At 34.6% G+C, this 26,981-nt stretch overlaps 1 protein-coding gene across 2 annotated transcripts in view; it reads left to right on the top strand.

Moving 5' to 3' along the window:
• LOC138712530 (TP53-binding protein 1-like) overlaps positions 1-26,981 on the top strand; it is a 74,607-nt gene that overhangs the window by 36,231 nt on the left and 11,395 nt on the right. For both annotated transcript variants that reach the window (XM_069844436.1, XM_069844435.1), the window contains 7 exons: positions 341-441; positions 1,825-2,532; positions 6,544-6,766; positions 9,709-9,875; positions 14,165-14,288; positions 23,038-23,165; positions 25,679-25,777. In XM_069844436.1, coding sequence (XP_069700537.1) covers positions 341-441; positions 1,825-2,532; positions 6,544-6,766; positions 9,709-9,875; positions 14,165-14,288; positions 23,038-23,165; positions 25,679-25,777 — 1,550 coding nt within the window. The remainder of the gene's footprint in view (positions 1-340; positions 442-1,824; positions 2,533-6,543; positions 6,767-9,708; positions 9,876-14,164; positions 14,289-23,037; positions 23,166-25,678; positions 25,778-26,981) is intronic.

Raw genomic sequence — 26,981 nt, 5'->3', positions numbered from 1 at the left:
GTTGTTGGATAAGGAAATAGTCCGCGACTATTTTGCAGACTAGTTCCTTATCCAACAACTGCTCTGAAGATGACCACAACACAGCGGTCGAAACGTCAGCCACTAACACCAAGACAACACGGTAGAAGCCCTGAAGCTTATCCACACATAATTAATTACATATTTTCTATTCACTGCTTAATTTTATTTTCCTCATAAATGTTTGATAAATTTGTAGTGAAGTGTTATTGATTATTTCATAAGAGATGTAGCTGTCTCTTATTCTTGTTACAAGTCCTGAACCATTCTGTAAGAACAGCAGAAGCAACTTTTTTGATGTATTTTTTTTCTTTATTTATAGTGGTTCTGGTCCGTATCCACTGCCACCGAATAGACTGTCACTTATTTCCATGACATCTAGCAGTTCGTCATCTTCAGGTGGTAGTTCTGTTGCACAAGGAGGTAATGTTGACTTTTGTAGCTTTCATTCTCTTTATTTAAAGGGAAAATTTGAGTCTTGTTTACTTAGCGTAATAGAATGATGAATAGGGACCGGATTTTTAGGTTTTTAGAATAGGTGAAATAAGTTTTTTTACGTTTTATATCTAACCTGTGAAAGGAATCACAAAAACTGCTCGTTCGTTACAAATGTATCCTTACAGTTATTCTTAAAAAATAAATATATATTTATTAAGGTAACATGGGCCACGAAACTGACCTTCTCAAGAACCAAACTATTTATCAAAATGAATAAGATTCGAAATTTTTGCTCCTTCTCCTTTAACATTATTAGTAGTTTGAATAAATTATTGTAACAATTAACATTTTATCTAATATAATTGCTTTGATGTAATTACATAAATTTCAATTTTCAATAGATAAAAGGTACAGTACACATACAACTTTTGAATTAAATTTGTTCAAACTTGATGAAGAGTTATTTTTAAAAGTAACAAACAAACAAAACAGCATAAACAGCATTATTTAGTGGTACTGTTCCTGGTTGCAATATATGACCAATTACTTTTCAAGATTCTCGACTGAGAAGTTTTTCTGCTATCTCTCTCCCTCTTCCCCTCTCTCTCCCCTCCCCTCCACGCCCTTCCTCCCGCCCCCTCTCCCTCCATCTGTGAAGATTCAAATATCTCTTAAGTATAATAATTCCTAAGCTTTCTAAAATTAATAATGTTTGTGACCCAGCCAATTTATTTTTCTCTTCCTCATCAGTTTCATCATTATTCTTTCTTTATCCACTCTTTTTGGACTGTTCGTCTAATTCACATGCTCCATTTTTCTTCATATCCACATCTCAAATGCTTTCGGTCGTTTTTCTTCAATTTGTCGTAATGCCTATATTTGTGCCCCATACAATGCCACATTTCACACAAAGTACTTCACTAGTCTCTGCTTTAGTTCTTTTTCCAAAAGTCCGTAGAAAATGCTCCTTTTTCTATTAAAAACTTCTTTTGCCATTGCTATCTCCCTCTTGCCTTCCTTGCAGCAGCTCATGTGACTACTTTTAGTACACCCCAATTACTTGAAGCTGCCCACTTGTTCTACTGCCTCATTTAGAATTCGCACATTTACCTTCTTACTTTTCTTCTGATAACCATGTCTTGTTTGCATTTATCTTCATTCTGTACTGCTCACAGCCGTCATTCAACTCCAGTAGCCTATCCCATAATATCATCATCTCTTCTGCTAACAACGCCATATCAACAGCAAATCTTATACACTCTATGCTGCTTCCTCCCATGTTTTGAAAACACTTCTTCACTAAGTCGTCATAAACAGTGGTAATATTTATGAAGATTTTCTCAATATTGTTATACTTATTTGTTTTAGTATTGAGAAATAAACAAGTAATTGATGGAGGACACTTCGTAATGCCAAATCAACCTGGGCCAAGGTCATCTAGGGACCGATCATTTCGAAGTGAAGATGCTACCACTGGAGCACGACCTGGCCTTCATACTTCTCTTGTAGAGGGTATGGATTTAATAGAACGAGTTCTTCTTAGCATCCATCCAGAGCGAGAACATCTTGGAAGCATCAAAACTACAAGATCTGATATCGGCAGAAAAGAGATGTTTCAGAAGACTACCGAAGAACAAAAATACATTTCTGACTCCCCACAGGAAACACTGGATCAGAAAACAGCAGATAACGTCGGTGTTTCTAGTGCAGTGAGTAGTGATGTATTACCAACACCTGCAAATGTGTTGAAAGAGACACCAAAGAGCTCAACTAAGCCTTCGAAAGGAAGTAAGACAAGATCCACAGTAAAAAAGCGATCACTCTCGTTTTCAAAGAGTAAAGGCAAGGAAAATGTGGAGCAGGAGAAGGAAACCAGTGAGCTTACTCCAATTCCTGAGGGAAGAAAGGGAAGACGGACACCTGTACGGAATAAGTCCAGCAGTGCATCAGTTACTCCTGTGGGAACTGATGTCCAAATTCAAAAGACAAAAGCTGAGGAGACTCCTGATTCCCCAAAAAGAATCTGTAGAACACCAGAAGTACCATCAGAGTCTACAACCAAATCATTGAAGCCAGGTATGTTTCATACGTGTTCACTTCTCAGTATGCTTAACCTTGATATCTACAGAGGTCTGTAGGATGTAGGCATGGATGAATATATAATAGGATGCAAAACTTACTGAGTTTCCCGTAACACATACTAGAGGCGCTGTTGTAGAAATTGAACTTCCTGCCACCTGTTGGGGGGGAGGGGCGTTATTACATTTAGCAGCACACCAAGTGGCGAAAAGTGTAATTACTCCATGCATTTAGCAGTGCACCTGGTGACGAAAATGTTAAACTGTGCAGAAAGTATTCCCTCCCACCCTCATTGATATTCAAAACTAAGCCAATTTAAAATAAAACATTTATATTTTTATTCCTCACAGCATCTTCTACTGAAAATTCTTACCGGAGCCAACAGGAAGATAAAAGAGACGATCTATTTTACACTACCCAATTAAAATATAACCAGACAGAGATAAAAAATAAAGCAAAAGGTTAGATAATTGGGATTGTATTCATTGGGTATTTATTGTACAGCGCAATGGAAAAGTCTGCAAGAACTACTTAGATAGTTCAATTTATTATATTACTATTACTTTACAATACATTCAACAACACTATTTTTACAACGTCCATAAACATCACTGTTTAACATACACTGCTTATACACACACATATCACTTTATGTTCACTTATTAGCAAGTTTCTGTCTGCCATCTCGTCATTCTCGTCTCCTCGAGCAATATCTCGATTATCTCGAACGGATAAATAGAGAACTCTGGGTAATGTACCCAACACGTAGTTCTAATATTCACCACCTACGACACTGGGCGCTGATCATCTTATTTCAGCCCCCTGCCGCCAGATGGTGCTGACCGCAGTTTCGCATCCTGTTATATATTTATCCATGGTGTAGGGCTGTGAATCTCACAGCATGTGCAATAAGATATCGCTAGACAATTTTTCCTTTGTTTTCTGCTTTTGGAACTCAAGGGCATCATTGAACTTAATAGAGCCATCTGATAGTCAAATGTCATAAGATTTTTTCTGCCACAGACTTCCTGTGACAGCATTCTGAGCTGTACTTCCTTATACTGAAGGCACTAGACCACTAAGGGCAACACGTACAGTAGAACCCTTCTTTTGCATTTTTCACGGGACCAGCAAAAATGGTGTAATTTGAGGGAAAGTGTAAATTGAAGGAAACAGTTCAGTGGTATTACAAACTACAATAATTTATTTGTTACTCAAACTCATCCACAGAATGAATTTACATTTTTCCACTAGTTTTTCTTGTGAAGAAGCCTGATATTTTGGTTTGTTTTTTTTTTTTTTATTTTTGTTTTGCAATGATATTTGTTTTTCGAGTTCATATAGATTCTCAAAAATAGTGTCATCACCATTGGCAGCAGAAAGATTCCTAAAGCTGCAACTGGCTCTGCACTTGTGGGGAAAAAACATCACAATTATCATCATCAACATCATCAACATCATCATCATCATCATCGTTAGCATCACTGTCATCATCACCATTCACACTGTCAGTTTGAAAATGGTCAACCATTTCTTTCAACGACTGTTCTTCTGTAGTCAAGATACAATGAAACCTGTTCAAATTGGAACCTGAATAATCTGGAATCTTGTCTATTTTGGAACAATTTAATGGTCCCGGCGAAATTCATATGTATTATGTGTAATTTTTCCTGAATAAAATGGAAACTGTCCAAAGCGGAAACTGAAACTCTCTGCTACTGTTCAAAACGGAAATAATATTTTGGACACACTACCTACTTTAATGTAAACTATATTTTGAAACAGTATGTGCTTTCAAGGGATGTACAAAATACTAGTAGGTCATTAAAATAAAAACAAGTTTTCTTTGTAAAATTTTTGAGGGTGCGAGGGTGTGTTGGCCTGGTGGTCATAAATTTTATTACCCTATTGACTAGGCAGACGAGTCCCTTCAAAGATGTTCAATGCTTCACTCCTGTATACTGTCGTAACTGGGTAGAACGCAAGTGTATTAGCGATTTCGTGATAAAAAAAAAAGTTGCGTAAAAATGTTGCACTATCATTAATTGATGAAGTAAAAGTTATCGAGGAAAGTGAGAAACGAAGAGTATGGAAAATAATGTTGAAATTTATGAATGGAAAACTCAGGTGTAACTTAACACTTTCAAAAATAAAGGCCGTATCATGAGTGAGTAGCTTGCGGTCAATAATGGTGACATAAAAAGAAAGAGAAAACAACTGGTTACATAGAAATAAATGAACTGTTGTGGGAGTGGATCGTTCTTGCCCTTTCAAAGATCACGCAAATTTCTAGACCTATTCTGGAAAGAAAACCCTTGAACTGGCAAAGAAATTAAATAATCCAGGATTCAAGAAGTCCAATTAAATAATGTGCTGTGATATACAGTACAGTATTATATTATAGTGGTAGATATTAAATTTAGTGTCATTAATAAACTTTACAGTGTTTAATGAGTGAGTTACGATACAATTTATACACGAAATGAGATTTTCATCAAGATCATTCACCAATTAAATAAGTGACAGGAAGCTGATTTAAGGTCAGTAGTGTTAAACTGAATATTTTGTAATTCCTACAATTTGCGGCGTGCCATTTTGTTTTTCATTTATGCAGATGATAAAATATTCCATTTTAACTTCACACCTGAATAACACAGAAACCTGTCCACAATGGAAAAAAAAATTAGAACCATGTCACTTCCGTCTTGAACAGGTTTCACTGTATCATCATCTACAGATATGAAATCTGTAACAACACCACTAATCAATATGTTCTATGCCCTTGATGTCTGGAACCAGTTTTTCAAAATCTCCTCCATTTCATCATATTTTGAATATCTAACATGTTTCCTCTTCTTCGAATTGGATCCACACTCAGTTGCACTTCTTTAATTTGTTTCTCGAGACTTAACAATGGTGATGATCATCAGGACCGATATCCCCAGTTCCTTTGCCAAAGCAACATGTGGTCCCAAAAAAGTGTCGACTTTCTGAAATATATTAATCTTCTCTAAATAACTAAAATGCTCTCTCAATTAATATCACTCAATAAAAGAATTGTATTCCAATGGATACCATCCCACTGTGGAATCCTGGGAAACGAGAATGCGGATGCTTTAGCAAAGAAGGGCAGCACTGCTACTTACAGACCTGTTACTAAATCTACGTATTACTCTGAAGAGATTTATTAAATCTACATACTTAGACTTCAACAAACAAAATTTGATAACACAATATCTAGGGAAAAAATGGAACTCTCTGCAACATAATCCACAGTTAATTCCCGATTTACCATGAAAATCGTCTGTAGCTGCATTTAGATTGGCAACAGGCCATGATTGTTTGGCTAAACACCTGCATAGAATTGGAATATATCAGTCCCCTAACTGCCCATTGTGCAACTCAAACCAAGAAATGGATTCGGAACACCTCAAAATCTGTGCTTCAGTGGCTGACCATGATAATATCTTTGAAAAATATTGGAGTGCAAGAGGTCAAATGACTTTATTGCCAAATGCCTGGCATTAGAAAACAACAGCAACATATTAATCTTCTCTTCGATTGAGAAACTTTTCCTTTCCTTCTTAGCTATTTCTTTCTCTCAAGTTTTTGTTTTATTGGGAAATGTTTGTTCTTGAGATTCGGATCTATTGCATTTTCTGTATCTTGAGTCCTCTATTCATTTCATCCTCTGAAGATGTTGTGGTAAACAGTGATGGCCAGTGTTGCTAATTATTTTTATTGATTTTCAGATCCACTCTCTTCATTTAGGTTAGAACTCTTGATAGCAGTAGTGGTAATGTGTTGATCACTGAGGATAAACAATTGCATAGACATTTACACTACTTGTATATGTATAACCTCTGTGCTAAAAATAAATTGTACAGTTAGAATATTATATTTTGCCCTTTATCAAGTAATGTCTTAGTGTCTTTATGACTGAGAAGTTCACTGTAATAGTTTGTTTACATCACCATTTAGGAATAAGCATTATGAAAATATTTTCAGGTGCTTTGGTCTTTGCAAGATGGACAGACAGAAAATATTATTCTGGAAAAATAAAAGAAATTGGGAAAGATGAAAGGTGGTTGGTGTTATTTGATGATGGAAACGTGAAGTCATTAGTGGAGGACTTCATTATTGCTGTAGATGTCCTGTCTAAAGGCCAGCTTGTGTATGCATTGGCGGAAGATGAAGATTACCTCTCTGGTGTTATTATCAATGTTGAAAAGTAAGTATCCTACTTACATGTGATGCGTGGATCATAGAGGAAATATACTGTACTTGTGATGTCACAATTTTTCAATTCACCATTAAATCCTCAAACTTTCTTTTTTTTTTATTAATAACACAGATTGTTTTGATGAGTTAATAATAATAATAATAATAATAATAATAATAATAATAATAAAAAAAAGGTAGATATCCCCGTAACATGCCATGAAGGCACTTGGGGGCATGGAGAATAATAATAATAATAATAATAATAATAATAATAATAATAAGCTGTAGTCTGTCTGTCAGTCTCATGTTAAGGTCAGTGTAGAGAGTGTCACAGTAATCAAAATGAGGCATCAAGAGCAACTGCACTAAATTCTTCTTGAGAAGCAATGGAAGGAAATTTCGAATTATTTTTAGTGCGTGAATTTTCATAAAAATTATTTTACATGTGTGTGTGATTTGAGTATTCCAACTTAAGTTTTTGTCCATATAAATTCCCAGATTTTTTACTCTATCATTGTAAGGGATAATAATTCCATTCATTTTAACAGGAGATAAGTCACCTATGTTTAATTTACTTAAAAGTCGTTGATGTTCCATTCTAATTGCCTGTGATTTCTCTGAGTTCAATTTTAGTCCAAACTTTTTCGTCCATGAAATAATTGATTTTAGGTCAGTGTTTACTTCACTTATTGCGTAATTTAATGCTTATGTAAAATGTATATATGATACATATTTTTTAGTTACATTTTTATATTTTGAGGTTCAATTTTTCTTCATTATGTATAATCTCCTGCTGGCTACGGACTGAAAGGTCCGGGGTTCGATCCCAGGTGGTGACAGGATTTTTCTCGTTGCCAAACTTTCAGACCGGCCCCGAGGTTCACTCAGCCTCCTATAAAAAAGGCGGTTAAAGGCGGTCAGAGCGTGGTGCTGACCACACCACCTCATTCTAGTGCCGAGGTCATGGAAAGCATGGGGCTCTACCTCCATGCCCCCCAAGTGCCTTCATGGCATATTATGGGGATACCTTTTTTTTTAATAATAATAATAATAATAATAATAATGGCTTTATTTAACCTGACAGAGTTAAGGCCATAAGGCCTTCTCTTATACTCAACCAGGATTAAAACTTGCTTACATAATTGAACATAAAACTGGATCAGAATTAAGTAATTACATACTGATACAATTTAGGTACATAATGAGATCAAAAGAGGTAGTTACATAAAAACTTACCTCATAAAATAAAAATAAACATGGTGAAATACATATTAATGTTGTTGGAATCAAATAAAAATCACATAAAAACAGAAGCCGATAATTCAATAAAAAAAATGTACACAGTAAAAATAAAAATAAACACATTAGTATACATACCGTATTAGTATTAGATTACAATTAAGTAGGATTTACATAATTGAACCAGAAACCGACAATTGAATAAAATGTACACAAAAAAATAGATTAATAATAAAAAAACAACACAGTGGGATACATATTGGCGTTAAGTGATAAATAAACACGATTTACATGATTACACAATAAAAATAAGCCAATTACAAACTTTGCATCTACAATTCATCAGGAATATAAACATTATTATTATTATTATTATTATTATTATTATTATTATCGTCATTAATATTTTTATTATTATTAGTATCACCATCATTATCACCGTAAGCACCACTGTAATTATTTGTGAGAAAAGGATTTTTTACTTTTCTGATGATTATCACATTTTTCTGTTAAATTTAAAAGTCGAAAAGTATGGTTAAATCATACAAAAAATTGAGTAAGATGTTGCAGAATGTAAAATGTTATTCACATGAAATAGTTTTACTTTTATTATGAGTAAGTAACGGCATTCCTTGGGATAGTGCAGTTCCATAGTTTTGTTAAAATATTGAAACTTTTTCATCTGATGTAAGTAAAACTAGACGTCATTTTAACAGTTTTCGTTATTCATTTTCGTAAGTATAGATTGTGTATAACATTTTCATTATATTCAACATTATGTTGCTAAGTGCAAGGACGAAAGTGGGGGTACAGAACCTAAGAAGTTTGTGCACACCTGCTTTTGTATTTTCTAGGGTATTTGATCTTGGGGAAACAATGCCTGGATTACCCTAGTATGAAGCCAGCACTCTACCTTGAGACTGATGTCGGTAATTTTACTTTCTCATTATACGAAGCGTAGAGAAAGTATTGTTGTTACAAAATTGAATTGAATCTAGCTATATGCTTGTTAACGGTATTGGATGGATTTTCTTTATATATTAAACACGTGAAATTGAGTCATAAACAACAGAACTGTTAAAATTGAATTTCAGAAGTTTTTACTACTCTACATGAAGTCTTCAAGAAAAAACTGACGATTTGCGAAAACTTGATAATCATGTGCAGATTTTGTTTCCTATATAGCTATTATTAAAGAAAAAAAAATGTTTTTGAAATCACTCAAATCATTCAGCGTGAAGGCATTCACTGTTAATGAAATATTTTCCTACACTCAAGATGCACAGGTATACATTGCATTGTAAAGAATGGATTTCTCACATCAGAGACTTCTCGTAATTACAGCCTTCCTTAATTTCTCTGTCTTAATCTGTTTTATGACATGCTGGCAAAGCTGGTTATTTTGTCATTGATACTGGTAATGAAATAATTGTGGATAATTGGGGGGATGATGACACGAGAAATGGAAATACTCCAAGAAGTGCTGTTCCAATATTGTTTTTTGCCCACCACAAATTCCAAGTTGCGTTTGCCAGGATTCATACTAACATTTCTGGCATGAAAAGCTGATACAGCGAATTTGATTAACATAAATAGTATCTTGAAACTATGAATTGAACAGAATGTGTGTTTAGTTTTTAATTACGTGTTGCATGTTGTATTTGCTAATATTTCTGTTGCCACTGTTATTGCAATATTCTTCATTTGCAGGAAACGTTCAAACTACATGTATTCTGTAGAATTAGATGAGGGAAATGTTGTGAGTGTTACTCGTTCATCTTTGTTTATGACTGAAGACCAAGCAAAGATTCTTAGAGAGACTGTAGTTGCAGCTTCGCCTAAAACAACGCCTCATCGAAAGGCTGATGTTACTTTAGGTAAGAGTAATGTTGTTTAAAACATTAGAGCAATTAGAGGAAATCCTGAACTTTACAACATTCTAAAGTTCTTTTTTGTTTTTAACACATTTTTTTTTTTTATATATCACTACAGTTCAGTACATCAGTTATGCATAGATTTCAAAAAGGCGTATGACTCGGTTAAGAGAGAAGTTTTATATAATATTCTTATTGAATTTGGTATTCCCAAGAAACTAGTTCGATTAATTAAAATATGTCTTAGTGAAACTTACAGCAGAGTCCGTATAGGCCAGTTTCTATCTGATGATTTTCCAATTCACTGTGGGCTAAAGCAGGGAGATGCACTGTCACTTCTACTTTTTAACTTCGCTCTAGAATATGCCATTAAGAAAGTTCAGGATAACACAGAGGGTTTGGAATTGAACGGGTTACATCAGCTTCTTGTCTGTGCGGATGACGTGAATATGTTAGCAGAAAATCCACAAACTATCAGGGAAAACGCAGAAATTCTACTTGAAGCAAGTAAAGAGATAGGGTTGGAAGTAAATCCCGAAAAGATTAAGTATATGATTATGTCTTGTGACCAGAATATTGTACGAAATGGAATTATAAAAATTGGAGATTTATCCTTCGAAGAGGTGGAAAAATTCAAATATCTTGGAGCAACAGTAACAAATATAAATGACACTCGGGAGCAAATTAAATGCAGAATAAATATGGGAAATGCCTGTTATTATTCGGTTGAGAAGCTTTTGTCATCTAGTCTGCTGTCAAAAAATCTGAAAGTTAGAATTTATAAAACAGTTATATTACCGGTTGTTCTGTATGGTTGTGAAACTTGGACTCTCACTTTGAGAGATTAAGGGTGTTTGAGAGTAAGGTGCTTAGGAAAATATTTGGGGCTAAGAGGGATGAAGTTACAGGAGAATGGAGAAAGTTACACAACGCAGAGCTGCACGCATTGTATTCTTCACCTGACATAATTAGTAACATTAAATCTAGACATTTGAGATGGGCAGGGCATGTAGCACGTATGGGCGAATCCAGAAATGCATATAGAGTGTTAGTTGGGAGGCCGGAGGAAAAAAGACCTTTGGGGAGGCTGAGACGTAGATGGGAAGATAATATTAAAATGGATTTGAGGGAGGTGGGATATGATGGTAGAGACTGGATTAATCTATCTCAGGATAGGGACCAATGGCGGGCTTATGTGAGGGCGGCAATGAACCTCCGGGTTCCTTAAAAGCCAGTAAATAAGTAAGTAAGTATCATTACAGTTGACAGTAGATGTCTTATGATAATGATTGTGGAGTACCTGATAGAGAAGAATAGGAACATGTCAGTTCATAATCTCGCTGTTACACTACCGTTTACATGTTTAGAAATCTATGAATGTACAGTGAGGGACATAGTAGTTGAATGAGTAATTTCTAAGTCACAGAATGCCACATTGCGCATGCTCCGAGTCAAAAATCTTGGTTCATATTGTGGCATCCGTCTGGAACGTTCTGCTGGTATCTGGTTGCCTCGGGAGTCGCGCGCGCGTCCGGCAGAAGGGAGGGCGCAGGAAGGCGAGGCTCAAGCTCTGGTGGGCACTGGGGCGCAGTGCGAGGTGAGGAAAAGGAAAACTACGAGACGCTAGCCGTGGTGCGAGGAGAGGGGAAGAAAAGTGACTGCAACTGAGCGGAGAAAGCAGGGGAAGCCTCTAGAAGTGCAATCCTCTCGACGTTTCGCAAAGCCACGCAAACCGAAGATTCGAGAACGTGTGATTTAATAAATAAAAGGAGGCTAGTGTGTTAGTCAGTCAGCTGCTAGAGCGTTAGTTGGCGGAGATATATCCAGTGTATCTGAGTTCAAGGTGCAGTGAACTTGAGTAACTGTGACAGCATCCAGGCGAAGGCAATGCGTCCGGAAGTCTTGGGTTCGAAGTGCAGTGAACTTTATCTGAAAGTCTTGGGTTCGACGTACAGTGAACTTAAGTGCGTGAGCTAGAAGGACTAGCCAAGGTGAACGAACTGTAAACTGACAGTTTTGTTCTATACATAGTGCTTTGTAAACATTAGTTGAAATTAAGAGTACATTGTTGTTCTTCTCAATAATACACGTGAATTGTCATTGTCGTTCTGTGGAGTGCAATAACGACTACTGTGTTGCAGTGTTGAGTGGAATACCCATTGTTGACGGGTGTGTGATTAAAGTTAGAAATAAAAGTCACATTATTGTTGAATAAAAGTTACAATATGATGACGAGATATTCACTTCGCTTCTCTGTTAAAACAGTGGTCGTCAGCGCTCACTGAAATGCAGAAGGGAGAGGGAGAAAGCATACCCGCCAACAGCCATGGATGTACACTAGTGTATCTATAAATCCGTGGGTAAGAGATGCTAGCCCGAGGGTGCACTGTGCTGTTGACCGCTGTGTTAAAGTATTAGAGTGTATGCTGAGAAGGAATTAAAATAGTCTCTTATGAACCTCACTACAGATCTTGAAACATTCGTCTACTCAACAATTCTGTCCCTCACTGTACGTGTACAAGGTGCATAGATTAGTGATAGTATCAGTTGAGAATTATCAGGTATTCGGCATTAGAAACCAACCATCTATTAATTGAAATACAAAATGTGTTGTGATTGACAAAGTGGCTTGAGATTGAGACTTCAGTCATTTCTGAGTGCTGATCATCTGAATATAAAAACACTTTCTTTATGTTGTTGTTACCTAATGCCGGGCTTTGGCAACGAAGCCATTAGCGTTCTTGCTCTCCAATATTTCTCTGTGGTGGATCCATCAGGTAGAACTTCACAGGTTATGAGATGATCTTCAGTCATTTCTTCTTCTTTGTTGCATAGAGGGCAATTTGGATTTGTGTAAATTCCTATTTTATTCAAGTGTTTGGCCAAATAATCGTGTTCTGTAAGCAGTCTGAATTTTGCTACTGCAGATTTACGTGGGATTTCTGGAATAATTTCTATTTTTTTTTTTTTATTAAAATGCTCCATTTTTTATCCTTGGCTTTGGTACATAGTGCTTGATTTTATATTTATTTTTAATTAGTCTTTTGATGGATGTAAAAGGTAGGCTTGTATTTGTATTCTGAATTAAATTGGATCCTTTTTTGGCAAGAAAGTCAGCAGTTTCATTTCCAGCAATTCTGCAATGTGCAGGTATCCATTGCAATTGAATTCTTTTCTGTAGTTTTTGAAGTTGTTGGATCATTTTGTGACATTCTTTAGTTTGGATTGACATCATTTTATATGAATTTATCGCATATAATGCTGCTTTAGAATCAGAGAGAATGACAGCATTTTGAAATTTATCTATTCTGTATAGTAGGTATTGGAGTGAGATACGAATAGCCATTATTTCCGCATCAAAATTTGTTGTATGATGTCCTGCTGGTTGATAAAATGAGAATAACGCATACGTAATTCCTGATCCTGAGTTGTTATCGATAGTAGACCCATCTGTGTAGATATGTAACCATTCTTCTGGTGGGTATCTATTGTTCACAGCTTCTAATGCTAGCGCTTTTAGTACAGGTTTGGAAGTTTCAGAATCTAGTTGAATGTTAATTGGTTCGAAGGTTAGAGGGTTTTCTCTGCTTAAAATGTTTTCTTTAGATTTAGGGAGATTCAATTCTGTTTTTATTTCCGTGACTTTGGACAGGAAACTTGTTTGTGTTTTCAGCTTGGTTGGTTGTAACAGTCTTTTTTTCCCATTTTGTTGTTGTTAGCCGTAGCATTTTTTCATGGTGTATTAGTGCCTGCTCCTCTAGAGTGAGATATATTGGAGGGTTCTGGGCTAGGGCTTGCATTGCCGTGATTGGGGTTGATTTTGCTGCACCAGTTATTAGTCGCAGGGCCTGATTTTGGCATACTTCTAGTCGATTCAGGTTGAAATTATTTGCTGTAATTAATACCTCCACATTTTAGAGAAGTATTGGCTTGATGAATGTTTTGTACGTGTTGTTCAAAGTCTGCCCATTACTACCCCACTTGGCTCCAGCTAATCTCTTTAAAATTGTAAGTCTTTTTGTTGATTTGTTTACTACTGCTTCAATATGATTTCTCCAAGATAATTTTGAATCAAAAATTGTCCTTAAATATTTCGTTTCATATGTTTGTCTCAGGTTTGTTTTCTTGAACTGTAGATTTAGTTTTACACTTTCTTTATAAATGGACTGAAAGACCTCTTAAGCTGATTTTGTGACCATATGATCACAGAAATGAATATATACATTTACCCGAACAACACGGTTTTAGCCAGAAATACTAACATTTTTTAATGTGACTTGTTTGATTTTTAGAAAATGTACTGGAAGGCAAACGAAGTAGGCTTTCTGGCAAGGAGACACCAAAGGCTTTGGATACTCCTGGAATATCTGGCGAGTCGAAGAGCACACCTAAGAGAAAAGTTTCTAGTCCTGTCTCGTAAGTTGAACTTCTCTGTGTTTAATTTTGATTTTGGTAACTGTTACGTCTCGAAGGATAATGAACAAAAGCCTTTTACTCCTTGCATAGTATACACAATATTATAGATATATTAATTTGTCCTACAGAAGTTATCTGTAATATTGACACTTAATATTTTAGGAGAAAAATTCACTCCGGCACCAGGGATCGAACCCGGGTCCTTGGTTCTTTGTACCAAGCACTCTGACCACTGAGCTATGCCGAATTCAATCCACAGCACCGGATCGAACTTTCCTCCTTTGACCTCTTGCACTCCAATATTTTTCAAAGATATTATCATGACCAGCCACTGAAGCACAGATTTTGAGGTGTTCCGAATCCATTTCTTGGTTTGAGTTGCACAATGGACAGTTAGGGGACTGATATATTCCAATTCTATGCAGGTGTTTGGCCAAACAATCCTGGCCTGTTGCCAATCTAAATGCAGCTACAGACGATTTTCGTGGTAAATCGGGAATTAACTGTGGACTTTGATGCAGAGAGTTCCATTTTTTCCCTTGGGATTGAGTTATCAAATTTTGTTTGTTGAAGTCTAAGTATGTAGATTTAATAAATCTCTTCACAGAGTAATATGTAGATTTAGTAACATGTCTGTAAGTAGCAGTGCTGCCCTTCTTTGCTAAAGCTTCCGCATTCTCGTTTCCCAGGATTCCACAATGGGATGGTATCCATTGGAATACAATTCTTTTATTGAGTGATATTAATTGAGAGAGCATTTTAGTTATTTCTGCTGTTTGAGATGAAGGTGTGTGTTTAGAGACTATTGATAGAATAGCTGCTTTGGAGTCTGACAATATAACTGCATTTTTAAATTTATTGATGTGGCATAGAAGATTCCTGAGACTTTCCTTATTGCAATGATTTCACCATCAAAACTTGTTGTTCCATATCCAAGAGATCTATAAAGTGAGAAGAGACAGCACGTAACACCTGCACCGGCACCTTGTTCTCTGGAGATCAAGGATCCGTCGGTGTATAAATGAAGCCAGTTTTGTGGAGGGTACCTAATATTAATTGTCTCTAAAGACAATTGTTTCAGTATTTCAGTGTTTACTTCTGATTTTAGTATTTCTTCAGTTAAATTTAGATTATATTCTATATTTAATAGAGTTAAAGGGTTTGGTGTAATTTGTAAGTTTTCTTTTAAATTCGGGATATTGATTTTCTGTTTTAATTCTTGAACAATGGATATGAAACTTTTTTGATTTTTCAATCTACAGAGAGGACTGTATATTACAGATAACTTCTGTAGAACAAATTAATATATCTATAATATTCTCTCAGCTAGCAGTGTATAATAACTGTGGATTCCCGGCCAACAAGTCACTCAGCTGAGTGCGCTCCTAGTATAATGGCAGTTGACATTGGATACACGTCAACATATATATGCCTAAATTGGAGTCAGGCCACAAAGGGAAACATTGAAGGAGGAAAGTTCGACCCGGTGCTGTGGATTGAATTTGGCGTAGCTCAGTGGTCAGAGCGCTTGGTACGTAGAACCCTAGATCATATATACTAACAGATAGCTCTTTTATATAGGCTTTAGGGTTTGCAGTCGAGGCCGGCTTGATGTAGTTCAATAATCGTCAACAGATGGCACAACGACCAACACCATCACGAGACACGAACTCTGAACCGGTCTGGTCGGTCTATATCGATTATTTCCTGCTTACGAGATTATCTCGTATGTACTGTCGACAACTGATGACCATGGATAAATATTGGCCTATATGACCTCGGCAAGTTCGGAACGAGGGAGCTAAATATAGTTGTCACGTGGGCGAAGCGAAGAGATAAGATAAAGTACGCCTTTGTATTGAATAGAATGCAATACAATCTCTCGGCGCAAAGCCAATGTACCTATATAGAATATAGAATATGTAGACCATGTTATAAAGTTATCGGTCGGCTAAATTATGATTCGTTATCTCTTCTGTTTTTATATATTTGTCGTGAATATTATTTATATTATCAACTGAGTGTATAACATAATTTATCCGTTAATTGATATTTTACTAAGATAAATCCAAAGAATAATGGGAAATAAGGGACCAAACACTGAAAAATAAATAAAATAAGAGAATTTGACGTTCATAATTATAATGTTGTCGGAGTTTCGTTATACTTTACTTTGAATTATTTTAACTTGCACCACAAAAACGTATGAAAATTAATGTTAACATTACCTATTTAGTTATGATAGTAGTATATTGGAAAATTTGTGCATATAGCCTGATTACAATATATAAGTAATACTATCCTAACCTAAGCAATAGTAGTCTTGTTTATTTCATACATGTTCGTATAATTATACAAAAACAAGAATAATCTAGTTTGCAGCCTGTGATGTCTCGTTTACAGTATTATATAATATACATATTACGATATTTACTAGGTACTTTAACAATATATAGTTAATAATAATATAAAATATACAGGCCTAATCCATTACCAAGAAATACCCCTTCCCTCACATTTTCAATACTGTTTACCTCAAAAGGCCTTCAAATCTTAAAAACTATTAGACACTGGATTAAAATAGTCATGTTGATGTAGGCCTAAAACATTACATTTTTTTGTCACTACTCCTGATCCCATTTCAACAGTTTCAGGTTTTGTAATTTGTAACAATACTAACAATACTGATGGGTCATTCCATAGTGACACACATAACATTTTCGAAGTAACTATGATCTTCACAGGATATTTAATTAAATACTTAAGAGTTTATGAAAGAGACATCACTGTCTTTTAACGTAAGCATTCCAAAATATAAACAGAAAATCTTAATGAAAAGGAATAATTAATCGTGTAAAAAATATGAAATATTATATGGTGTGACGAACATTTTCTTGCCACTTAATTTATTACCAAAATGGAAAATGTTCATATTATTGTTCCAAATGACATAAATAGTTGTTTTCCAAAGAATTAAGACACTTATGTAGTACATGTAACTGCTGACATACTTTAATCAAAATAACAGTGCCATTAACAAATAAAATATTACGAATTATATTGTGACACACGAACATTTCTGCCAAGTTGATTACTATTTTTTTCAGATGCATATCGAGATTTATACACAGTGCCTACAGTTCTTATTATACAAAGCAACACTTGATTACACTAAAATACACATTCAGATTTAAAATGTTCTTGGTTATTTACAACCATATGTGGTGATATCTCCTGTGTAATATCATGTGCTGAATATACCAATATAGGCTATCTATTTTTCCTCCCATTTGTAGTACTTTCCTTTCTTGAACATCACGGAAACTTTAAATTCACCACCACAAGCTTTTGTAACTTCCTCTGCTTATCTGACGTCTTTTTTTTAAATTGATTATTTAACGATGTTGTATCAACTACTAGGTTATTTAGCCTCAATGGGATTGGTGATAGTGAAATGATATTTGGCGAGATGAGGTTGAGGATTCGCCATAGATTACATGACATTCGCCTTACAATTGGGGAAAACCTCGGAAAAAACCTCAACCAGGTAACTTGCCCCAATCAGGATTTGAACCCGGGCCCACTCATTTCACGGTCAGATGTGCCTACCATTACTCCACAGCAGTGGACCGAACATGGGTTATGTACATTAATTCTTTTGACTTTCAGTTAGCTTTCTTAAGAATACACATAAAGAAATGTAGTGTTTTCAGGCTATCCTTGTAATATTAGTGACTTATTTCAACCAGTTTGTTACTAAAATATATACAGTACCTAAGTGTTTACTTGTGGCACTGGTGATCCATTTAATTGGTATATGAGACGAATTTAATTTTGTGTTTTACAGAAGGATACATATTGATTTACTTTTGCTCACATTGATTTTAATTTTATTTGTTGTAGTCCAGTTTTCAATAACGTCAAGCTAGTTTTGCAAGGCGGTGATACAAGATTTATCACTAATTTTTTCTATATATTATACAGTCATCCACGAATAACCTTGCCTGAGAAGTGGCATTTCTATTCAAATCCTACAATAATTTTCAGTAAATATTTTGCACCGAGAAGCTATTATACATTTAATTTTACTTCTGAGACCAGTGAAATATATGCCAATTTTATTAGAAAGGTGCATGTATAATTATCCAATAGCATGATGTTATCTGCAACAAAAACTAAAGGGCATGAAAGAAAAGAAGAAAACATTAATGCTGTGGTTCTTAGAGTTCCATTAGAGTTACACGTTCATTGTCCACTGAAAGTTGTATTTCTCTATTGAAGTGTAAAAGAGAAACTCTCATAAATTATGTCAGAAACAAAGAGAAAGGCACCACCCAAATATGTGGGATAATTAATTTAATAATGTTATTACCGGGACTTGAAAAAAGCAATCATATGTAATGGGTGGGGAAAAAAATACTTTTTAATCGCGCTTCTATAGTTCGACAATGCAGACTATTCAGAGTTTTGCCTGACAGGTGAGCTACCATAAATTCCTTGAAGTCCTAGTTATTATTGAAGCCAAATGTGTGTCTATTGTCAAGAGTCCATTTTATTTATACTTGTTAAGACATCATTCATAGACTAGTTACCGCTTTCAGTTTTGATACTACATACATTGAAATTAATCTATTATTATTCGTCCTATTTATACATTTATATTGAATGATTCGGTCTACCTTCATAACACATCTCATCAACAATACTCGATAAAGTTGAATTAGCTTCCATGCTGCGTTGTATTTATTTTGTCATGTTCCTATAGCAGGAATATTAAATAGGAATTCCTTAAAACAGATTTATATTCACTCCTATGCCTTTATATAGAATACCAGTACATATACTGTATTTCTTAAGATTTGGTTACTTTATAAACAGTATGTTAGTGCAAGAACTCTTTTTTTCATATTTAATAATTCTGGCATGTGTCATTAAATATGCTTGAGACCTCTGTCTCTCTGAATTACTCTTTACTAACTGGAAACATATTCCAAATTTATATTTTAAAAAAGTATTAAAATATCCTCACAATTTAGAGCATAACAATTCCCGAAATAATCATCCTACATTAAATTATTAAGATAAAAATGATTCAATCTATCGCTTGTAACAATACCTTTATGGTCCTAATAAATTAAGAAATAATTTACATCCAACAGATTTATTTTAAAATGGCCTGCAGTTATTATTTTGAATTTTATTTTACCTTAATAAATTGAGTTAAGGTACAATAAAATTTCATCAAGTTTCAAACAAAGTAATTCCATCTTTCCAACAGGGGACAATAAATACTTAAAGTAATGCTAAACTCGAAAAACTTATTGATGCAACTTAATTTCATATTCTATACCACTAGCACCAAAAAAAAGTATCCTATTGTTCATACTGATTCAAGATGAATAATTTCTTAGTGTTTGTCCATTCCACTTTTTTTATTGTCCTTCCCATTTCTATTTCTCTCATTTTTAGTAGGTACTTCACATGTCATATATGTTTTATTTTAATACATATAATGACCATGAAGATAAAATGGATTTGAGGGAGGTGGGGTATGATGATAGAGACTGGATTAATCTTGCACAGGATAGGGACCGATGGCGGGCTTATGTGAGGGCGGCAATGAACCTTCGGGTTCCTTAAAAGCCATTTGTAAGTAAGTAAGTAAGTAATGACCATGAAGATATTTGGATATGTCTTACAAAATTCTTGCTGAAGACCATTGTGGTAATATTCTGCCGCATCTGTAGTTTGTACATTTCGAAATTTTCGTGCTTCAGCCCAGAATTCAGGCGGGGGGAGGGGAGGTTGATGTGCCAATGTAGTTTTCCAGAATATAATAATATTCAAAACATTCTCTAATAGGAGGGGCCTCTGATATTAGCTCTGCAAAAAATCTGATACCGGTACTTCTGTTGCTGGTAAATAAGAAAGAACGAAATATAAAAATTTTTAACCACTTTCGAATTTCAGGTGCTTTGTGTCTCAGCTGCTGGTTTGATATACTGTTTGTTTCCTTTAATTTTCCAGAGCAAAAACTGTCCTAAGCGAAATTTACACTCTGTAATTTTAACACTGGGAACATTTATTTTGGCAGCATTGTGTGATGCTATTTCATAATATAACAAGAGCTTTGAAATGATTAACTGCTAACTACTTACCTGGGTGAAGCGGTTCCTGTGATTTCTGAAGTGAAAACCGTTCAATTTATAAGGAATTTTTTTGTGGAGATGCAGTTGATTGTATATGCAAGGTGTAAAAGTGCCTAAACTAACTGACCCCAGTGCTGTCATGGAGGCCACATGAGGCCATATATCGTATGGAACCTACAATTTTTTTTTAATTAATCGTATGGGGAAATGAAAATTTTGTCTGTAAGGAGCCATACGGCATATGGTGCCTAAGTTTTGTACGTGGAGATCTATACAGATCTTAGATCATCTCTTCCTGTTCCTACTGTACCTATTTTGTTTGATGTTCATAAACAAAAATTATCCACCTCTTCAGCACTGGAATCCAGAATTATATAAAATAATGGTTGAAAAACAAGAAGTGCTGCAAATATACACTCCAAGATTCATCGAGACAAGTGTGCATCTATGGTGGTGCTACATGGTGTATTCTTTAAATCAAACTTGTACAATTAAATTGTAAAGCAAAACAATTTATTTACTTCTTCTTTAATATTAAAAAAAAATAATTAAATGGCAATTGGAGAGATAGAGAGAGGAGAGTAAAATATATTTCAAGGGAGAAAACAAGGGGTGGGGTGTATGGCCAAGAAAAAAATTACCATGACAGCACTGACCAAACCTAACCTGTTTACAGACTCATGTATGCAAGGTGAATAAGCGGAGTATGAAGGAAACTACCTCAGCGCTAGTTTAACTCTTATAGATGAACTATATAAAGAATTTCAAGTGTCAATATTGTCTCAAAGGTTTCTGTGTAACAAACTTCATTTAGAAATGTCCATCTGCGATTATGTTAACTGCAGAAGAAGGAAGAAATATTGTCGTCATATGAAGTTACTCAAATTTCCAATTAAGGACAAGGAAAGGCTACAAAAATTATTTTTGATTTCACCCTTATAAATTGAACTATTTTCACTTCAGAAATCACCGTAACTACCTCAGCACTAGTTTCAGTAATTTAAGGACCAGTATAAAGTAAATTTGATTAAAGTAAGAAAGAAATTCGTAAGGGAGGCGGTCAGGAGGGATTGAGGTTGTCTACTAATTCGTTACAAACAACTATTATAGGCTATTTCATTTGACTAACGATGATTTGTAGAGAGCAAAATACCTACAGTAGGGTAAAGAATCTAAATCAGTACGTTTATGAGAACGGATATAAAAGTGTCAGGAAAATAACAGAATTACCGTATATTGCAATTAACTCTGCATTGGCAGAGAAACCGCACGGGGTATCTTAAATCTGTTGAAAATTAGAAAATTGTGTAAAAAAATGCATTCAGAGCGAATTTTCCAGCCTGATAATATCTCGCCCACGTTATGGACATAATTCAATACCGTAAGACTGATATGAAACGAATACTAGAACAATTTGTTAAACAAAGACGATGTTCAGTAGTTATTTAACAACATACAGAGCAAATAAAAACACAAACGCATATTCTAGCAATAGTTCAGATGAAAAGAAAATGATTAGTACGACCGCTTATTTGTAAAAAGAACACTGCCAGCTGTGTAGCCTACATGAAGCAATATATCAGGTCTACGTTATGAACACGTTGAATTTAATGTGGACGAGAAATGTACAGTTATTATTTATCTGCTTCAATATCGCATCATATAATACACCTGTAAAATGAAAACGTGTAGGGGGAGGGAGTTGTAATTCTTCCCCTTTCGGATAAATTTCAGAAGAGGGATACCTGCTTTTCCTTCATATTCAAAAATTGTAATCTTGGTCACACAAAATAAATTAGTGCCTTTTCGTGAGCATCATGATGTGCATTCAACAAACGCAGACAAATCTGCTCTTTTTAGTATTTTGTGATAGTTGTTGCTAGGGAGGTATTGTATACTGAAAATTAAAAACAATTAGTTATCGTACATCAAATGATGACAGATTTATATATTGAACGCAAACAACATTATATCAGCCATGTACCAAAATGTCATCTATGTGTGTTGATGAATTTGGGTAAAACAAGCTTCTGTATGCTACAATTTAACGACACATCAAAGTCTTATTGTAACATAACCTCACTTTACAATGAGAAAGAAATTTGGAGGTGGCATCACGTAAAAAAGTCTTCCCACAGTCGTATTACTCTATGTACTTTTCAGGTACTCTGCCATCTAGTGTTTGTTATCGCAAGCTCATTTCTCGACACTAGCGACGCATAGCGTCCGTTATTTTTCAGTTGCGTCCAAATTTAACATAAGCTTGAGCGATCTGTTTTATATATGATCTAGGGTAGAACCAAGGACCCGGGTATGATCCCCGGCGCCGGAGCGAATTTTTCTCCTAAAATATTAATAGTATACACAAGCTTTCACCATTTTTGTATAAGGATGAATGTATTCTCTTGGCTCACAAGGCTATCTCTGAAATATTAAGGATGGGTGAAGAACAGTGGAAGAAAATAAAACATACTGGGAGATTACTTTACATTTATGTGTGTGTCTGCATACAAATCCACATATGCACATGGTTGTCTTTTAGAAATCAGAGAATGATTTGTGTTAACATCTGTTACCAATTGAACACTTTAATTCCACAGATCTGAAAGTGATGCAGGTTCTGCGCTAGATTACGTTGATGGGGTGGAAGCAGAAAGCACAGGTTTTGAGTTCAAGTCGGGGAGAGTCAAGGGACAGAGTAAAAGCACTCCTAGAAAGAATGACATAAGTAAGTATTAAGATCACATACTGTGTTGGAAATCTGTCATTCATTCATTCATTGTGTATTCCTGCCTTTATGTAACACCTGTAGATAAGATTGCAACAATTTTTCACGTGTAAAAAGGAAATAGTGTCTTTTTTTTTTTTTTTTTTTTTTGTAATATATTCTACTGCACTACATTTGCAAAATGTATTATAAAGATGATGATGATGATTATTATTAAATTATTTGTGTTATTATTTTGCTCCTATTTTTAGATTATTTTTGTCTTTGTTGGTTTGGTTTGATTTGTAATTCCTTACTTTACTGGTTTTATTTCTTTTGAGTTGGGTTTATTATTTTTTCTTTGTTGTACTAGTTTGGGTGTATACACTGTAATAATTGCTGGTTGATCATCTAATTCTAATTATGCATTATTGGGTGGGTTGCGTGCTGTTGCTCAAACAATTTCTTATGAGATTAGATTGGCTTTAATTTTATTATCTTTTGTATTATTATTATTATTATTATTATTATTATTATTATTATTATTATTATGATCATCATCATTATATCTTAACACTTTCAGTTCAGCTCCTCATAATAACAGCAATAATAATTATAATAATCACCATCACCACCATCATATTTCCATGGTTAGAGAGTCTTCACATTCAGAGACATATTTGCTCCATGTTCTCTAAAAGCCATTTTTATGTAAGTAAGTAAATAAGCCATTTGGTTTGGTGGCAATAAATGAAATGCAAATGGTTTTTGTTTCTAACAGTGAGGGTGGTTAAGGGGACAAGGTAAGAAATGTCTTGCAGAAATTTGTGGACTATTACAGAGAAGGGAATATGAAATATTGGTGCTAACAATTGGAAAATTTATGTAAAACAGAGATAACCTAAGTTACAACATAATAATGTATAATGATAATAAGTATGTAATTTGCAATTTCGCTGTTTATTTTATTAGATGATACCGCACTGTAATATGTCTGTGCGCACACTGTAGTTAATTTGTCATAATTTCTTTTATTTTTCATATGCACAGAAGGAAATAAGTGTGAGTAACTAGAATATGTGTACTTTTATGTGTATGATATAGTACACACGCCCTTGTCTCTTTAAGAATTCTGCAGATCTTTTTGTTCAAAATATATACATATCATTTTTTGAAAGCGTATAAAATATTTACTTCTTTGTATGAATAGTGATGCTGTTAGTTTTAAAATTGGCTGGTTTACTGGGCTCATCTTCTTTCTTCTTCTCTCCTTTCCCTTCCTCTCTTCTTCTCTTTCCCCCTTTTCATTTCCTCTCCCCTCCCTCTCCTCTCCTCTCTTCTCCTCTCCCCTTCCCCTTATTCTCTTTTTCTCTCACCACCCTCTTCTCCCCTCCCTACCATTCCCTCTCCTTCCTCCCCTCTTCTCCTCTCTTATCCTCTCCTCCCCTCTCCCCATCCCTCCCCTACCCTCTCCTCTCCCCTTCTCTCCCCCTCTCCTTCACATAAAGACAAAATTACGTAGATCGAAGCATTGAAGTGCCCTGTTTTCATTTTATTTCAGTATGAAGAAAATTTATACTCATTCAGAGGCAATTAAATTAATTTTTCGTAACATATACTTAAGATCCATAAAGGCATAGATTTGAAAATGTAAAACAAAATAAGATTGTGAAAACAGATGTCCAATTTGCTTGTTTGTATGCTACATGGGATGTACCTTGTGATTGTGCAGCCGTTTTAATGCTGTAAAGCAGTAAGCTGTTGCCTGTTAAACTGTTGGTTTATTTTCTGGACATAGATGTTTACCTCGCAGTGTTTCTCAAACTTTTTCACAACGAAGAAATGAAGTTAGAACAGTGTGAAAATTCGTCTATTAGTCATTTCGTATCATTGTGACAATGAATTTCGTGTTACAGGAATTCAGCCCTGTCAGACTAGCAGAATTCAGATAATGTGAGATTTGAAACAAACCAGCCATTAAATGCTTGTGATAGACATTTTTCATATTTACTTTCAAGTACAAGATAGTTGCAGCAGCACGAAAATAGCTGTAAAAGAATGCATAAAAAGGATTATATGTCCAACCTTAACATCTTGTTTATCGTTGTTTACAGATATTTTTCATATCTTCAGATGCAATTGAGTTTGGCTTTAATGACAATTTTTGATAATGCAGATAATATTCATTGGTTCGTTTTTCACACAAAGCACTTTAATATGCTATTTATAGTAACTAGTGAAGTCACTCAAAAAGAAGTAGCTAAGATTTCATAAGTTCATATTATTTGAGGATATATTTCATATTTGTGTCGTTTATATTATTGTATAATTTCCATATTGCTAAACAACACGAATTCCTTGAAAAAACTCATTACTTATATGCAAGCTTTCTAATAATGAATTTTCCATGTAAAAGACTAATATTGCTTTGCTTAATAGAAAATTACAGTGTATTTATTTGAGAACTTAATGTAGTGATAATTCAATATTGATAATACCATATTGCTGAAGATACTTCTCTGATTGTCTTTCAGCTCTTTTGCTGGGACCTATGCCACCTCAGGGCAGCAAAATATTTGCTGGGAAGTTTTTTCTATTAACAATTAGTGATGCAACTGGACATGAGTTGGAAGGTAATTCATCTGCTCTCATTACCTTAAATAACAATTTATTGTGAGTATAGAAATTTAGGAATTGGGGAGATCGAGATGTAGATGGGAGGATAATATTAAAATGGATTTGAGGGAGTTGGGACGTGACAGTAGGGACTGGATTAATCTTGCTTAGGATAGGGACCAATGGCAAGCTTATGCACCTTCAGATTTTTTAAAAGCCATAAGTGAGTGAGTAAGTAAGTATAGAAACTTAAGAAACACGCTCTTGTTATGTAAGTAGTTCATATATTGTTTGTGACGTTATTCAGTATTTGATATAATTAGTCTTCAGTTATGATGCTCATACAGTTATGTTATTTTCTTCCATGTTATAATCTCACAGACTGGTTTGCAGTTTTCCGCTGTTCACAAAGCTTTCAAACTGATGCATGTATTCTCTAAGTAAACAGATCAAATGCCACTCAGCATCAAACTGAAGAATCGCTGTTTGAGCACTGATTTAATTTCTATTCAATTGTATTGTATTGTATTGTATTTATTCATTCCCTGTACAATCTATTACAGATTATAGGTTCGTCATTAGATACAAACACAAAATACAAACGCAAAAAATACACACACAGACACATACATACACACACAAATAAGATTTCTAGTATGAATTTAATTGATTTCTAGTATGAATTTGATTTTAACACTCTTAAGTTTTCAAAGAATAGTAAAACTACCAAAAGACACAATAAATAACAAGATATATAATACATTTTCCGTTTACAAGACATTAAATAAATAAATAAATTAACAGAGATTAGGTAAAAACAAGATAGTCCTACATTATTATTAATATTGTTTGGAGAAAAAAATTATGTGCAACAGTAATGAAGATAGGTATTTTGCTTTATAGCTTTAATGCAAGAAATCAGTGATTTTGAACAGCATGGACTGGAGCAGAATAGTTTTTACCCTGGTTTTGAAACCTCCATAATTTAAATGTTTAATATCCCCAGGTATCTTGTTATATAATAAGATACCTGTATGAGAAGTATTGTTGAGACTTTTGGTAATAGTATAACAATTTATATGCAAATTGTTGGCAGTTCTTGTGTTATGGTTATGAGTTTGAGTTCCTTTTAAAATAGTTAAGATTCTTATGTATAAAGGAAACAGTTTCTAGGATGTAGATGCAGGGGAGTGGTAAAATATTTAATTCTTGAAAAATTTC

The sequence above is a fragment of the Periplaneta americana genome, chromosome 13 (assembly GCF_040183065.1).
Source record: "Periplaneta americana isolate PAMFEO1 chromosome 13, P.americana_PAMFEO1_priV1, whole genome shotgun sequence".
NCBI lineage: Eukaryota > Metazoa > Arthropoda > Insecta > Blattodea > Blattidae > Periplaneta > Periplaneta americana.
The sequence above is the reverse complement of the archived record's forward strand: the minus strand, read 5'-3'. Positions and strand labels throughout refer to the sequence as shown.